Raw genomic sequence first — 12,466 nt, 5'->3', positions numbered from 1 at the left:
GAACTGGAAAAGGCTACATTTTCCAGGCAGAAAAATTTTCTCAGCTAAGAAAAATTAAGAGACAGCATAGTGGGCAATATTAATGGGAAGTGCATATATCTACTGGCATGCAGAGAGGGTAAAAGATGGCAAAGGGCTGTTTTTAAAGAAAGAACGTTCCCAAGAGGCGACTTTGAAGGCAACTTCAAGGCTCACTTTGCTGAGATCTGCACATGGTGAAAGTCGGCCTTCAACCAGCCCAAGTCCAGGTGTGCTCTGCCAGGACAACTGAGTTCCAGCTGTTCTCACCCGAAGGCTTCTGGGCTAACAATCCTCATTTAGGCAACAGCACAGTATCTGTGTAGGCACACACATGCTCTGGCTTAAAGGCTCACTCCTCAAGCGACAAAAGTCACTGAAGACCAAAACCAACATTTGCTGGCTTTGTACTCTGGTTGGGTTTTTTTTGTTTGTTTGTTGTTTTCAACTAAGAATTATGTTCATGGGTTCTTTGCAAAAATCTAATTTCACACTTTTATTCCCAGGAACCAGACACTGATGAGAGCCCCAGCTGACTGAAAGCCATCTAGTCATCTTCTAAACACCTGTGCTGCGGGTCTGAGAGGAAAAAAAATAAGTGAACCCCACCATACAATCTCTATCTCTCCCTTCAACTAATACATACGATAAAAGGCAGCTTTACTCCACATTACCAGCATGACTCAGACCAAAATAACAATTACAGAGACAAATGGGGCTGTGTATTCAGACTAACAGTTATACAAATGTTTTCTAAACTAGAATAAAATCAAATTAACTTATGAAGAAAACAAATCTACACTGAGGCCCAAAAGACAACACACACGCAGACACACACACACACTCACACACACTGTTTTGGCATTAAAACTCTGCATAGATCAAAGATGCACTTCAGTTATCAGAGTCCCTCGTGTACAGAAGTCCTGCAGAAACCCAGCCTCCAGCCATGGGACCAGGGCATCAGTGCCCCACTCAGCAGCTGCTGCCCGCCACCAAGCACAAGGCTCAGGAAAACAGAAAAAAGTGAAAGATCCTAAAGTGAAGAGGTCTATGACACACTCATACACCTATATATTAGGAACTATTCAAGCTAAGACTCTAAAGATTCTTACTTTTAAGTCCATTTCCAAAATGCATTTTAAGTGCAATTTGTGCTTTTTCATGTGCTTGTGATGCCACTATCACCTTTTGTCGACTGAGTTCCGGCACCGCGCGTGCTTCCACACGGGAACAGCCAGTGGAGAAACACCCCACATGCCACCACACAGGCAGGGAACACTTCCCAACTACTCTCCAGGCCAGGATAGCAAAAATCAGGGCTTACAGACACTTGGTGAACACATGAGTCACCTGTACCCACGAGCACAGTCCTGCTGGCGTCACGCAGACATCGTGCACCCAGAAGGGTTTCTGCAACAGGGCCCAGAGCAAAATGGTTTGCAGGGAGAATTCCCGGGGCTCCCACAAGGAGCAGGGATGTGCCAGGAGCCGGCACCACTGCCACGAGCGCTCTTGGTACTGCTGCAAAAACACCACGGGGGGGGGTTTGGCCACAAGGGCCCCCTTCACTTCAACAGGACAGACCTCCAGGACAGACCTCCAGCATCTGAAAGGATGAAATGGAGAGCGAAAACCACGACAGCCTCACGTACTTGAACAGCAGAGCAGGGGGAAAACACCCCAGCCTGCATTTTCCAACAATTTATTGCATAATGTCATGATATGTGACTAAATACATTTCAGGCTACAGTGAGGACAAAAATCTCTAGAACGGTTAAGTACTGGTGATAACTGCATTATGACAAGGAAAAGAATGGCAGCACTTAGAATCAATACAAATCAACGCATCTGGGAATTATAGTTTTGCCATTTGCGAAAGAAATAGTCTACACTGCAAAATAGCTAAACCTTAAGTGATGGAAAATGCTGGGATTTCATATTTGCCTTCTTCCACCCAAAAGTCTCCAAGACACTTCACTGATACACTGTTATTTGAATGCAAATTATTGCAAAGACAAGTGTCCCTGTATTTTTTGAACTGTAAAAGTCAAGAGATGTTAGCCTAAGTCCTGTCCCCATCTTTTAGCAAACCCAGGGGGAGGGGGCAAACTCCTCCAGATTACTTCTAGGGCTCTATCATTATTCCACAGGTGAAACGACAACATATAGAAGAACTTCACATAAAACAGTTCCCTCATATATATTTTTTTTTAAACAGTAAGATAGTGCAACTTTTTAAAACACATTTATCACAACACAAATTAATTCCTTGCATTCATCTAAGTTCTCAACTTTATACCTTGGCACACAGAACAGGAATTTTGTTTCATATTAAAAAAAAATTCACATCCTGGGAGAAAAAAAAAAGCAAACTGGCCAATTCTTCCCCCATTTATCTAGCAAAACCACCTTTTTCCTTCTGCCATTCAGTGAGTATAAAACAGGCTGTACAAGCCTCATTTCTGTGCTAAGTTAACTTTTAGAATTAAATAATTGAAATAGTTTATTAAAAAAAAATAATATATCCCCCCCCCTTTCCCCTGAAACACTGCTCGTAGACAAACTGAATGGAAGTTTGTATTTCTTTCAATCTGCTTTGCATGCAATTCCCCTGAAAGGAATCAGAAACAAAGAACTGGTTTGCACATTTGGTTTTACTCGGTTGTACCACGTGAAACGTAACAACACTGTGCACCGGAGCACGGGGCTCTTCCTCCACCGCCCTGCTCGGCTCTCCCGTCTTCAGTCCAAACGCACCTGGGCTGCTCACTTAGACCAGGTTTCCCGGCTTCCGGTCCTGGCCTTTGCTGGGGACTATTGTGCTCTCTGAATTGTTCTGCTGAAACTGAAGTCTGCTCCCCCTCTGCGAGGAAGGAGGCATGTTGCTGTGCTGGTGATGGAAAAAAGAGGAGCCTGGGTAATGGCCCATGACCTCGCTGTACGTCGGGGGCGGTCCTTCCATCCTTCCATTACTGCTATAGTTGGTTGCACTTATGCCCGAATTGCTGCTGGGTGGGCAGGGACCCCCGTTGTACATGGAGATGTCTATCAAGTCGCTATCAAAAATGGTTCTGTTGGGCGGCGCCCTGACGGATTCCCGGTTGAGCTCCATCTGCTGCTCGGGGTCGCGGAGCTGCAGCGTGCACGGGCCCTGGTACGGCGGCGGCTCTTCGCCGTCGGAGAGGGAGATGGTCGGAGGGAGGTCAATCTCATGCTGCATGTAAGGGTAGGTGGGCTGAAAGCGACTGAAACGGTCCCGCTGCATAAAGGATGGGGTGGTAAACCTGTCCCTGGACCTTGGGGCGTACATGATCTGAAACGGGAAGAGAGACACGCGTGACTCCATCTCTGCGCAAAGCGCCGCGGGTGCTCCCATCCTCACAACCAACTGATAAACACAGAATGCTTCTTTCTGCCACCTGCCTTAGAGTTAAACCCAGCAGATACCGTGCACACGTGCAGCCACGTGCCTGCAGGTGAAGAGGCAGGAGGTGCAGGAAGGATCCAGTACACTCCAGAACAGCTGCACGAAGGAAGCACAAGGCCCCACACAGCTCCTTCTGACATTAAAACATTCTGAGCAAAACCAAATTATTCTGTTTCTGAAACCAGGAATTCATTCTCTCCAGTCTGGGTAATTGACTAGCTCTACACAATGTCCCAGTACTGAATTTCAGCTGCAGTCCGAGCTTCCCCCTCCTACTCAGAGTTAATGCATCCCCAAAGAATTCCGATCGTCATTTCAGTACAATTTGTAAAGGCTCAGCATATCTCACGCCTTCACCATCAGAGTGTATCAGGTGTCCTCCTCCCCCTCAGCTCTCAGCCAGAACTCAGCCTCTGGGGAGAACCTACAAAGCTTCTGCATTGTGATGGAAAGTATGTCCTTGGTATATTAAAATCCTGGAGAAGGACAGGCTTTACAAAAGGAAGCGTTCAAGACGCTCTGTGAGGAGCTGCTGCTCCTCACTTGGTCTATCCCAGATCTGGACAGACACAGCAGCTTCTCAGATCTAGAGCTATCAAACTGCTCTTCTCTTTTATGGATCCCTGCAGGGTCTTCAAGCCCTGACCTTCACAGATGCAGGGCCAACCACCAGGAAGTTCTGCTGCTTGTCACAGGACAGCTGGACCACTCGGAGCAATACACCCAGAAATTATTACATAGACAAGGAATCTGTGCTAGCTGGAAGAAGGGAAACACTGGTGATAGGGTATGTGCTGTAAATCCAAGAAAAGTTCTGAGACAAGAGGAACTGGTCTCCCAGCTTCCAATGAATACTCAAATTACTGAGCCACTGTGGGAAAGAGACACACCTCCATCACTTACTTGTGAATGCCTGCTATGACACAGGGAGTTGCTGATGGAGATGAGGTGTCGGGTAGGCAGAATTTCATTCTTTTATGAAAAGGTCTCAGGAATTTATGAAATGTGTGTTAAGGCGGGCTTAGGTGATGGTGTGAACTCCACTGAAAAAGCTTCCTTTACAAAAAATAGATGCATGTTTTTGAAAGGAACCAAATACACATTACAGGAAAAAAAAAATAAAGCACTTGGTGAAGATAGTCAGAAATCTGTCAGTACCTCTGAAGCACCCTGGCGTGAAACCGAGCTTTCTGAAGGCCACAAGCACCCCTCCTGAAATGTGGAAGAAAACAACAAAAGAAGAAAAATTAATAGATCACATCACCATTCAGCCTCATTATCACAGCTCTTATCCGCAGTCATCTAAGGACTGGCCGTCTCCAGGAGCTAAACAAGCAACATCCCACCCCTTTCTATCCAAAACATCAGCAAAGAGTCAAGCTTGGTCCATTTTGCAAGATGTGCTAAGATGTCATCCACAGCACCCAGCCCCACAGGCCATAAGGATGCAGCAAGCTGGTGGTGTCAGAGTGTGGCAATTCGTGGAGATGACAGGAGACACCTCAGCACCTGTGTGCTGAGCAGGTACCTGTCAACTCCCAAACCAGCAAGGGTGGCAGGTCTGACAAAGGTCTGCCAGCCAGGATCCCGATTACACAGCACAGGCAAAACAGTTCACAACAAAACCTGGCGTCTGTAATCCCAGCGAAGTGACAGACACGCTAAACCCAGGGATAATCTGGTCAAAAGTGCCAGTTGCCCAATTCCCACCACAAACAGTAGTTAAAGCAGCTGAGGTTTCAACCACTTCTCCAACCACCTTCTCAGGTCAAAATATCTTCTCTCTCGTGCCTTGAAATGCTGTTCTGACATTGTACCAGCACTCGGGGCAGAATAAAGGGGTGAAGAACAGTATGTCAATAAAGGAAAATAGCTTAAGGTGTATCATTATTTTTCTTCTCAATTAATTGTTTGGAGTAGCAGTTACTCCTGCAGTGAATTTATTTTATTGAAAAATTTTGAAGCTGAAAAGGACATATCAGAGCAGCTATAAAGCACAGAACTTCAATTTTGGTGCACAAAGAGAAAATCAAAATATTGATAGTCATGACTATTTTCTTGATGTTAATTCGAGTTTTACATACATAAGAAATTTCAGGAACTGGAAGGGAAACGCATACTGTCCCCAAAAGCATTACCATGTATAGACTGCTTCCAAATCCTACTGTACTGCTTCTTCTCACCATAGCATCTTTCAACATATTTCAGAAGTAAAAATAGACCCAAGTAGATGTTCATCATGACACTCAGAGACCAAATGCCGTCTGTGATCTTGTCAGGAGAGTCCACTGCAGAGAAAAGCTGCTCTAACAGGACTCTCCCACAGGTTTCAGCTGCTAAGGGAAATGCTCTGAATAACAAAGCTGGTACACTTCCCTAGCTTTAGAGAGCAAAGACAGAGAGAGGCTGACTACTGCAATTATTTACAACTTCCCCAAGTATTCCCCTTTGCAAAGACATGAAAGACAAAACTTATGCAGAGTCACTTATTTCAGTGCCTAGATGTGGTTGTGTCAGTTGAAGAAATTTTAACTGTAGAACTATATACATACTTGGGCACACATTCCTTGCCATTCCTTCAGCACCCAGTTGCCCTCATTTTGAAATATCTGAGGGTATGTTTGCACAATTAAAGGCAATCAGGTTATCAGCAGTTGACCCAACGGGCTCCAAACCCATTGCACTGTTTGTAAAACATATTAGTCAAAGCTAAAGTTCCCCATTAACTGCTCCTGAGTTACAGGCTCAGAACAGAGGAAAAAAAAGGCAAAACCAACAAGGCAACCCAGAAAGAAATAGTATCTACCTACACCACTCATATTACTTGAACTCCCTTATGAAAAGGAACTGCTGATGAGGATGTGGAAATGACTTCCATTCTAGGGCCCATCTCCCCAAAAGCAAGAGGGGAAGATGAGCTGAGAGATGGTGCAGCATATGGAGAAAAACTGCTTGCATGGAGATGGAACAGGACGTGCTCACTGAGCCAAGCCTCCCAGATCTGCTACCAGCCATGCCTAACAGAAATAACTTGCTACAAGAGAGGAGTTGCCTGTTACTTCTACCCCTGATGCCTGAATCCCAGAACAGTCAAAGGCCCTGGCTGGAGCACTGCAGCTGCTACAGGGATCCCACTGAGTGTAACCAGGGCACTGGGATAGTCACACCTAGATGAGACCAAAGGAGCCCAAAGCTCTCCCCACTTGAGAAGGTGAACAGCTTGGGATGCAGTTGAACTCTGAGGCTGTGAGATTCTTAGGATGCAAGGATATGTAACAATGTCATTCCTGTGACAGTATGTCCTAGGCTTCACCTGTAACTCCTCCCTTCCCTCAGGTTTCCCCTGGAGAGAGCAGCAGACTGAATAAATGATTTGGCAGCAGCCAACCCCCAGCAAGATCTCTATCCCAGGAGCCAGAAGAACTCCCCAAGCAGATGGCTGGCTAACATGTGCTCAGCATGCCCACACTTGGAAAATACCAGGCTCAAACACGTGCAGACCAACGCCATGGTTGGTCCAATGACACAGCACAGAAGCCTCTCCTCACCAAGGCCAGACTAACTGATCCAACAGAGAATTTCTGCCCTCCTGAAGTCACTGCATCTACCACAGGAGACTTACTACCTACCTTTCTGAGTCTTTATTTAAAAGAAACTCTCCTTTCCCTGCCCTGGGTAGATACCACCTAACCCTAGGCTTGGTGCCCATCAGCTCCACTGATCTTGGAGTCATGGGAAGAGGTGGAGATGAGAACAACGTGCTGCAGAAAAAAAATATCCCCATGACTGCACCTGAGACATAGATTTAGGAAATAATATGCTGAGATCCCCCTGACCAATCTGGGGTGACTTATACTGAGGGAAAGTGTTAGACCTTGCTCTCTGTTTGTCCCTGTGCTTACAGACCTTCCTTTGAAAGTCTGCAAGCACAGGGACAAGCAGAGAGCAAGATCTAACCTTCTAAAATGCTTCCCCTCTGCTCATATCAGAGAAAATCAGATGAGAACTGACAGCATTTGTATTTATATTAGGGATTTGTACAAGTAGTTATCAGGTATGTGCAAACAAGGCTAAACCTGAGCAAATGCAATTTACCCATATTTTGATGAGGGCAATACCTCATTTACCTGCTTCTAATAGACTGTCAATAGCTAGGCCACCTCTCTTCAGGCATGAGCTTCCATACTTACAAGTAACAAGGGGAGAAAGCTTATGCATTTATTCCCTATAGTGTATTCATTTTTAACACTGTTGGGCTTTGGAGTGAAAATCCTAGCACTTACCAATAACACCAAGCAAGAAAAATCGTAGGGATCCACCTATGTATTTTGCTGACCACTGCCACTTTTGGGTTTCACCATAATTTACAGAAATTAACTTTGTGATTAGGTTTTGAAACAGCAGCATCATTTAATAAATCCAGCTGAGTGATTACTTAATTATCTCATGGTGATGATTATTTAACTCAATATTTAGAGCTTAGGAGACTCCATAAGCCTAGGATAATTTGCTATTTCATATTTTACAAAGCTTTAGAGCCTCCAGAATTAAACAGTGTAAGAAGATGACTTTCTGAGGACATTTTTAAACACTGAAGCACACACTGTCATCCAAATGCCTTAGCTGAGCTTCAGCCCCTTGACAGCCTGCAGGAAAGACATTTACCAGAAGAATGATTTTTAACTTGGGAGAAATTATAGGTAAAAATTTACACTCAGCAAAAAGTTTTCCTCAAGCTGTAATAAAGCAAAAGGATCCCTGTGCTTGTTAAAGCTGGGATAAAGTTAATTTCTTTCACAGTAGCAACCATGGGGCCATGTCTTGGATTTGTTAGGAAAACAGTATTGATAAGCCAGGGATATTTTCATTATTGCTGAATTGTTTTTACCCAGAGTCAGGGCCTTTTCTGCTCCTCACCCCACCCCACCAGCAAGGAGGCTGGGGTGGCACAAGGAGCTGGGAGGGGACACAGCCCAGACAGCTGACCCCACTGACCAAAGGGACATTCCAGACCATATGGCATCATGATCAGTAGAGCCAGAGGAGGAAGGAGGAAAGGGGGACTTTGGGAGCAAGAGTTTTGCAAGTCACTGTTACACACCATGGAGCACCAATGCCCTGGAAAGGGATGGACACGTGCCTGTCCCTGGGCAGTGGTGAATGAACTCCTGGCTTTGCCCTCCCTATGAAACTGGCTTATCTCAGCCCACGAGTTCTCACTTCTACTCTCCCAATTCCCTACCCCACCCTGCTGGGAGCAAGTGGCTGTGGGGTGCTTAGTTGCCAGCTGGGGTTAAACCATGACAATCCCATATAATCCAAACTTTTCTTTTTTTGCTGACTGTTACGGAGATTCACAGGCTTTCTCCACTATTAAGTTTCTGCAAAATAGAACTCTGCCTGAAATGATGTTTTCTGAGAAACAAAAGTCAGTTTTTCACTTTCTAAAATGCATTGCAATTATTAAGAAGGTCCCTCTTTTCTCCTTAACACATATTTTTATTTTATTTTTATACAAAAACATACACACACACACACACAAAAACACACATTTCTTTTGCAAGTGAAATGTTCCAGAGAGCAGTGTAGTTTCTGATTTTGGCCCTAGGTGGTACATTACACCACATTAAAGCAGTGGCTTGCTGAAAACACTCCAGGAAGGCACAGGGGTTCATTCCTCCCAGTATCTTCCCGGGTGATACAGACCACCACAGCTTTGAAGATAAAAACAAACACAAACAAACTATTGTGCTGTCCCCAACAGAATGGTGAGTATTCCAGCAGGACTGCTTGTTCATTTAAAAGCAATACCTCAAGGGCAGGAGAGGTGTTAAGGAGAAGTGCAGGGTACCAAGGAGAAGTACCAGAGAATTACAGAGAGTGCCAAATCTCTCACACCTAATCTGCCTCCCTACACTTACTGCAATTATTCCTGTTACTTAATGCCTTAAAACTTTTATTTCCCCAACTTCACAGCACTTCATCACTTTAAGTAATCTTCATTTCATTCAACTGAAGGGAGTAAGTACTATTATCCTTCCTCCTTTGTTTGGAGATGAAGCAAGTTGCCCAAGGTGACACACTGAGTCAGGTGCCACCCAAAGCCAGCGCTCCTCGCTTCTAGTCCTACCTGCAGATTTCCTGGACAATCCTGCCCTTATTAAACATATAATGACTTTTCTGTGGGAGACTTCAAAGAGCAGCAGCCGAGCTTGCTGTCCCTCTTGGCAACACTCCCTGAGGAGAGGCAAGCCCATGTCCCTCAAGGAGACAGCAGAAGAATACAGTGCACATCCAGCCCTTGCCAAATGATGACTGGTGCAAACAAAAAGGTTTGGCAAAGCAGGGTGGTCTACAGCACTCACACTCTCTCCTGGCTGTAGACTGGGTTCTTGTTCCCAGTGGGATTTTCTTTCCTTTGCACATGTCAGTAAGAAAATGAGAATGAGTGGCGCAGGGACAGCAGCAGGAAACAGACAGAATAATGCCAATGCCAGTAGGAAATAATTTAAAAGACCAGCAGGAAAGACTAACAGTTGAAATAATGACAAATCCCTGAGCTGTCAATATTATTGACTATTGTCTGTCACCCTCCTGACATTCCCCTTTTATTCTGAAACAGCTGGTACAGGGCAGAGGGGAGTGTTTTTTACAGCTGTGCTCCCGGAGCTCGGCATCCAAGACTGGCATTCCCAATGCAGGTTTAACACAAGCTGAGCAGCCTGAGCAGCAACGCTGCCCTCGGTGCTGGGAGGCAGGGGCTGGTCAGGGCGAGCATCTTGTGTGATGGATGCAGGGATTTGCTGCCAGGAGTAGGCCTGGGGCAGTACAAGTGCTCAGCACTCATTCAACATCTACTTTATAAAAGAAGACAATGCAAAGACACCAGAATAGGGAAAAGGAATGAAATTAGGAACGATAGAAGCTCATTAAGTACTCTCTGTAAGTCAGTTAATCTCTTTCCCCTCAATGTCCCCGTGGAAATCACCAGTGATGACATTAAGAGTTAATCATTGGGAAGCAAGATTTATATTTGTTTTGTCCCAGCAAACAGCAGAGTGCCACAGCAGCAGCTCAGCTGCAGCTACCTACATTAGAGCAGGCCACTTTTGGTTAGCAGCACTATTGCCCTCCTGATACCAGGTCAACAAAGCCAGCAACGCTGAAACAGGGATCCCCCCTGGGGTAGCAGACACACACACACACACACACACACTGTGCACACACGTGCCCTTCCAAGGCTGCCACATGGCTCTGCCCCAAAATTCCCCAGCACTTCCAGGAGCATCAGTTGCTCCCACACCAAAGGTTCTGCTGCTGCAAAGTGAAGCAGCCCCTGGGCAAGCTCCTGGTGTACTCCACACCCTACAGCTTTTGTATCCCTCTCGGGTGTTCTGCAACCCTTGGCTTGCTCCCAGCTGTGAAGCCCAACACTGCTGATGGATAAGCCAGCAGCAGGAAACCTTCAATATTTTATCCACTGTGATACAGACACTGCTCAGCACCTTGCAGGCTCACTCCAGGCTACTGCTCATGCCAACATGTTTACTGCTCAGCATCTTTCCACCTCTCATAATTAGGACCCCAAAACTCTTATTTCTGCTAATGTAAAAACAGGGCTGGAGTGCTGAATGGCCTCACTAGGAGAGGGCAGACAGCATCCCCAGCACTGCAGCAGAAGCGCCCACTGCTCCTGAGCACTCAGCATTTGTCCTGCCCTTGGCTGTGATCTGCTTAAGGCCTTGGCCCAATAACCAAGGTAATAAAATAGCAAAGACCAGGAGAAAGACTGGAAGATGATACTCCACAGGAAAAAAAAAATAAAGGAAAAAGATAAAGATGATCAGAAAAATGCATTTACAGAACAGGCATGTAACAACAGCATTTAGCATGCACTTGCTGAAGAGTAGCTTTTTTTTCTATGACTGGTCCTTTTTCTGTCCTTCAAACATTACTTCAAATGTTAACAGTTGTGATTGCAGGGAATTCATCTAATATTCTAATTTTTGACTTGGCCTGTAAGTTGAAATTCTCATTATCATCCTCTTTTATTTTTGTTTTATTGGGGGGCGGGGGGGGCACGCGGGTTTGTTGATTTTGGTTTTTTGTTTGTTTTTTGGTTTTTTGTGTGGGTTTTTTTTTTTTAATAACCATGAAAAAGTTCAACCAGAAAAAGAAATCCACTAGTATCTTTCATTTCGTTACTTCTGATGCCTAACTCATGAGATTTACAGGTGTGAGGCTGGTAATAAAGGCAGCAGCTGATCACTCCTATTACACTCTGTAGAAGGACCAGAATAAGAGAGATCACTTGTTCAATAGTTGGGCTTTACAAGGCCAGAAACCTGTGCAGTTCAACCACCACTGAGCTGGTGGAAGGCATGATTGTCTAGAAATAGGACAGGCTTAAAGTAAAAGGAAACTGAAGGTAACAAAAGGACCAAACAAAAGAAAGGGAAAAAAAAAGCCCCATCTGAACAGGAAAGGCTGGATTCTACTTTTTGATACACCTCTGCTACCTCAGTTACATGAAAAGGTGTTCACTTCAGAGTTCCCTTCAGAACTAGCCAACAGTCAAATAATTTGCTTTACCATCTTCTTTCAAGAAACGTGGCTGATTTTCCTCTGTTTCCATTCATTATTTCTCTCCCAAAAAAGACTTAAGTCACAATAATATTTTCTTCAGGTATTAGTGGTTAACAAACATTTATATTTGTTTTCAGAGTCTATATACCATTAAAAAATATTCCCTTGCAAGAAAATCCACTTGGATAGCATGTGCACACAGAACAAGGTGTACCTGGCAAAAAAAAATCAATTTTACAAGTGTATAACCTGCATCTCACCACTCACACTATCTATTATCTTGTGCAAGCCATTCCACTGTGGACAATGAGAACAGAGTGGTCATTTGCAGTTTCTCACCACAGAGCACTTACTTTAGTTGTCTGACCCTCATTCTGTGCACATTGCTTTTAAGGTTTGCACTGCACAGCCAGTTTCTATCAGAATTTCTTT

The 12,466-nt window shown here is 44.8% G+C and overlaps 1 protein-coding gene across 4 annotated transcripts in view; it reads right to left on the bottom strand.

Moving 5' to 3' along the window:
- Positions 1–2,657: 2,657 nt before the first annotated feature.
- The window catches only part of LDLRAD4 (low density lipoprotein receptor class A domain containing 4), a 171,739-nt gene continuing 161,930 nt past the window's right edge, over positions 2,658–12,466 (bottom strand). For all 4 annotated transcript variants that reach the window (XM_084215808.1, XM_084215810.1, XM_084215809.1 and 1 more), the window contains 2 exons: positions 4,607–4,660; positions 2,658–3,334 (listed from right to left, as the gene is read on the bottom strand). In XM_084215808.1, coding sequence (XP_084071934.1) covers positions 2,792–3,334; positions 4,607–4,660 — 597 coding nt within the window. In that variant the 3' untranslated portion in view covers positions 2,658–2,791. The remainder of the gene's footprint in view (positions 3,335–4,606; positions 4,661–12,466) is intronic.

The sequence above is a fragment of the Fringilla coelebs genome, assembly GCF_963513975.1.
Source record: "Fringilla coelebs genome assembly, chromosome: 1".
In the NCBI taxonomy this organism is placed as follows: Eukaryota; Metazoa; Chordata; class Aves; order Passeriformes; family Fringillidae; genus Fringilla; species Fringilla coelebs.
This window is presented reverse-complemented; position numbering and strand designations above follow the sequence as displayed.